This window comes from Petaurus breviceps, unplaced genomic scaffold, assembly GCF_028583685.1.
Source record: "Petaurus breviceps papuanus isolate PSGF00001 unplaced genomic scaffold, PetGlider_PUasm1.0 90842, whole genome shotgun sequence".
In the NCBI taxonomy this organism is placed as follows: domain Eukaryota; kingdom Metazoa; phylum Chordata; class Mammalia; order Diprotodontia; family Petauridae; genus Petaurus; species Petaurus breviceps.
In genome coordinates, this window is record NW_027187358.1 from 3585691 (window position 1) to 3590485 (window position 4795).

General features: G+C 38.8%; 1 protein-coding gene across 1 annotated transcript; it reads right to left on the bottom strand.

Annotated features, from left to right (window-relative positions):
* Positions 1-1011: 1011 nt before the first annotated feature.
* On the bottom strand, positions 1012-4295 carry LOC138148878 (large ribosomal subunit protein eL42-like). The gene is made up of 2 exons (XM_069071775.1): positions 4258-4295; positions 1012-1459 (listed from the first exon to the last, which is right to left on the bottom strand). Exons 1-2 carry the CDS (start codon positions 4293-4295, stop codon positions 1012-1014), a joined length of 486 nt encoding a protein of 161 aa, XP_068927876.1.
* Positions 4296-4795: the final 500 nt, after the last annotated feature.

Below are 4795 nucleotides of genomic sequence, written 5' to 3' on the forward strand. Positions count from 1 at the left end.
AATACACTGTCCCAAAATACACCAATTTGATCTTTTTGTAACTTTGAGACTTGCAGGAAGAAACTTATGCACCATAGGGGGAAGATGGGAGGCAGACAGGGTTGAGCAGATATATCTAATCCTTGGTTGTTGGCTTCCTGAACCTACCCTATTCCCCCATGCCATTTTCTTCCAGAACTTTTTCTATCCTACTTTTATCAGCAATTGATTATATAAAACTTCCTCCTTTGTATTAATGATCTTCCTTCCTTAATGTTCTTTTTTTCTTTAAAGAAGACTCAGCATTTATTAAGCACCTTTAGTGTGAAAGGCATACCATGCCAAGATACAAAAATCAACAGAAATAAAAATTTTGCCCTCCAGAAGGCTTAAAGGCGAATATGAGTTTACATAATACAGAAAGAAAAGATGTAAAATAAAGGAAGAATGACCTCCATTCTTTGCTGTTCCAAGTCTTGACCAGCTGTCATTCCAACCCACCCCTAAGCATAATTAATATCAGTTTTTAATTAACAGGCCATCCCCTTAGATATGGGAAGTCACTTGATTTAATACTCTGAAAATAAGGTACAAATGAATTTTCAATTAATAGGTCATCCCTTTAATGACCAGGCAATTCAATCATTATTAATTAGTTCTCCACAAAGAACCCTAACAACCCAAATAGACATGGGAAACCACTTCATTAACATTTTGAAAGCAGGGCAGTTCTGAAGGTGATGAATTAATTATTTATGATTTGCTGGAAACCTATAAAATAGGAGCTAACTATCCCTATCTTTATTACTTTGTATCCCTAATTTCCCCATCCCCAATTTGCCTGGGAGCCCAGTGTCAGTAACTGTTTTAGCCATAGTACTAATAATCAAGGCCCCCCAGAAATGTTCAGCTAGGTTTTCTCTCCATGACACATAAATCTCATTAAGTAAATGATTAAAGTTACAATACTCAGTCACATCCTCAAGAACTTTTCCTACATGGGAAAACCCTTACATAGTATGAGACTTGGTTTTACTCAAGCCTCTTCCTTTCCAAGACAGAAAACAGAAAATCAAGGAATGGCATGGAGTAGTGTTTTCCTATTAAGAGGAAAACAATGAAGCTCAGAACTCGGTCACCAGTTCTTTTCTTATCTCCTCCCAATTCAAAATGCTTACCCCTCTTAATGGCAAACATCCTCTTATACCTGCACTTAGGCTCCACACATTCAAGCCTCAGTATATTTTTTGCAGTCTTTGCCTTTTTCTGGAAAATTGGTTTTGTTTGAGCACCATAGTCACTTTGCTCCTGATAGCACTGCCTTTTCCCCTGTGGGTAAAGGGAATCCTTGCCTTTCTTGTACTGTGTCACTTTGTGAGGCTGGTACTTCCTGCACTTTTTGCAGAAAGTTCTGTGGGTTTTAGGGATGTTCACCAAAGGGCAACACTGTGCTTCCAACTGGGCTTCTCTGATGTCCAGGCTGTTGGGATGCCTGTTCTGAGTTCTTGCCTATGAGTGCTCAGCCTAGGACGATGATCAGCTGAAGAAGACCCTTAATGTTCTTTTTATTGTTCTCACCCTTTAATCTGTCCACTTTTATTATATGGGAATAAATCATGGATTGTAAAGTTTAGAACTGTTAAAAAGAATATCAGAGGGGCGGCCAGGTGGCTCAGCGAGTAAGAGCACTGGCCCCAGTGTCAGGATGATTTGTGGATCAAATCCAGGCTCAGATACGTAGCACCACACCTAGAAATAACTGGCCGTGTAACCTTGAGCAAGTTACTTAACCCCAATTGCTTTAAAAAAAAAAAAAAGAATATCAGAAATCATCTAGAGACAACCTACATATAGTTACAGAAAAGGGAATAGACCCAGAGAGATGATGGGACTTGCTTAAGGTCATAAGGATGTAGCAAAGCTGAAATTTGAACCCAGACCCTTTGACTACAGGGTTCCTTGATATTTCTTTGTATATCAATCTGAGGCAGTTGTAATATGCTAGAGTCAGGCTCACAATTGTTAGATTTTCAGTGTGAGCATTTGTATTTCAGATATTGACAAATGCTATAAATCAGGGCTTAGGGCTTGATTTATGGTTTTGACGATTGCCTAAATATAAGAAAGTAATAGAGAAGCTGTCAATAATGCAGATTTAACTCCAAAATATGTGGTGTCTACATGGGGGGGGTGGGGAGGGAAGGAGAGGAGTCAGTTGTTAAACATTTACCAGCACATCCCCAAGGATGTTACAAGGTAATTGCAAGAAGCTTTCATGTCAATTGTATCAGAGTTTATAATCTACTTAGGGAGACAGAGTATCCAGTAAATATAAAAAATAACTAACCATTCAAGGAAGGATAGGATGCCAAGTGAGTCAAATATAACAAGGGCAAGCAGAGATTTGAAGAGGAAAAGATCACTTTCAATTAGCCAAGGAGAACCTCAAGGGAGGTGACATAAAAAGAAAGAAATGGATACAAAAGATATGGCAGAAGGAAAATAAACAGGCAGGGCTAGTGAAAGGTCAATTATATACCTTGGGAGATAAGGAAGAAAACATCAAAGAAACTGCCAGCCTGAGTGCTTAGGAAAATTATGTTACCTTGTAAAGAAATAGGGAGTCCCAGAGAAGAGATGACAAAATTCATTTCCTTTCCTTCTTTGAAAAAGTACAGGATGATAAGTATTAATATTGTATATATTCCATCAGACTCTCTTGATTGGTTGTCTAGTTTTTGCTGAGATGCTTTTTTCCTTCTTTTTTCTTCTTCTACAAAAGATGGCTAATTAGATAGGGGAGGGAGAGGAATATATTCAGAAATGAAGGTAATATAAAAACAAAGATGTAAGTAAAAACGTAAAAAAAAAAAAAAAGGAAGGAAGTGAGCATAGAGAGCTAGTTTTGAAGTGAAGAAGTTGGGTTCAATTTTAGACATGCTGAGTTTGAGGTGACAAGATCTTTAAGTGGGGATAGCCAATAGGTAGCTGGAGAAACAGTCCTGGGATTCAAAAGAGGGGTCAGAACTACAGGTGTCTATTTGTATGGAGAAGACAGTCTAAGTCATATCTACGAGTGAATGAGATCTTCAAACACAAAGCAATGGGTCAAGAACTAAACCTTGAGGAACAGTGATAGTTAAAAGGAAGAAAGAGGAAGAACTGAATAAAAGGGACAGAAAAGGAGAAAGGCTATAGAACCAAGATAATGTAGCAAGCTAAAAAAAAAAATTTCAAGGAGGGGAGAATTACAAGATGGACACCATTAGGGTAACAAATACAACTAAGATCAAAGAGAAAGATGACAAAGAGAAGACAGTTTGAATTTGCAATTAGGTTAAGTTGATCTTTTAGAGGAAATTTTCATTAACATGATGAGGCTAGAATCCAAATTGCCAGTAATTTAGGAATGAGGGAATAGTAATGGGAAAAGGCATAAACACCTCTTTCAGGAAGTTCAGCAACAAAAATAATGAAAGAAATAGAATAGCCTTAAGAAGAGGTTCAACAGTGAAAGTAAAGAGAGAAATAGACTAGCCTTAAAAAGATAAGAAGGTTTGGGGTTTGGGTTTTCTTTGTTACCAAATAAGAAAGACTTGTGCACACTTTAATTTATCAAACATATGTAAAGTATGTGCCTAATATGTTTAAGGCACTGTATTTACTTGAAGGGAGAATAGAAGTCTAAGAAGGGACAAAGATAAAGAGGATAAGACTGGAGAGGGAAAAACTGAAAATGCTTGAGAAAAGACAAAAAAATTCCCATTGGGTGGGTAGGGGATAGCAATAGACTTCTCTGGAGCTTTCGAGCTAGTGGAAGAAAACACCCAGGTGTACATAGGAGCCATTTATAGATAGCTACAGGTATCACAACTAACAAAGCTAATTAAAGACTACGCTTCCAGATTCGCTGTCTCCTACCTCTCTGAACCTCAAGGTTAGTCAGGTGGCAGCTACTATCCTCAACTGCTAATATTAATGATTAAAAATTATAGTACTCCTCCTGCCTCATTTCCTATTTATGGGTTCATCCTTTAGCTTCTCTTATCAATAGAGTAGGTTCGTTTTCCTTCTCTACTTCATAATTCCTAGGTTTCCCTAGCACCTTTGACAAGTAACCTTTTCTAGACCTCAGTTTTCCCCTACATAAAATAAAGGAGTTGGACTAGATGACCTCTAAAGTTCTAAGATCCTTTCCAGATCTAGATCTGACCCTATAATCCTTCCAGGCTGGTTTGGCTTATAGATGGCAAAGTTGTTATGTGCACATTTGCTCACCAGGTGGCAATAAAATCTAAGATGGACCCACAGCCCATGATGCTACCACATGACAGCAGCTAACTCCACCACATGGAGTCTGGAAGCATGCTGTTGAAGCAAAATTCCTGGGGAGTTCTCTTTGGGCCACAGACTTGGATCACTCAAACTGTGGGCTGCCTGCAGGTCCAGAGACTTAGATCATGTGAAAAAGTGTCCAGGGAAATGAAAAAGCTAGCAGCTGAGAGCTTCTACTCTCCCACTCTCTTCCCAGAGCTGGGAAACTAAAACCCAAGGCCACAATGGACTGACTAGGCCCCTTCCCATGTCTGAAACTAGAGAAAGTGTCCAGGAAGAAAACACTGGACAAACAAAGGCTTTTCAGTCTGAAGGAATCATCATCAATCCATCTCTCTCCTCCATTTCAGTTCTTAGAAAAGGAATGTCTTTGCAAAAACTGTTACTCTCCATGCAATTAGGAAACATGGGACAGGGAGCCTGACTCCCAAAATCACACACACACACACACACACACACACACACACACACACACACACAC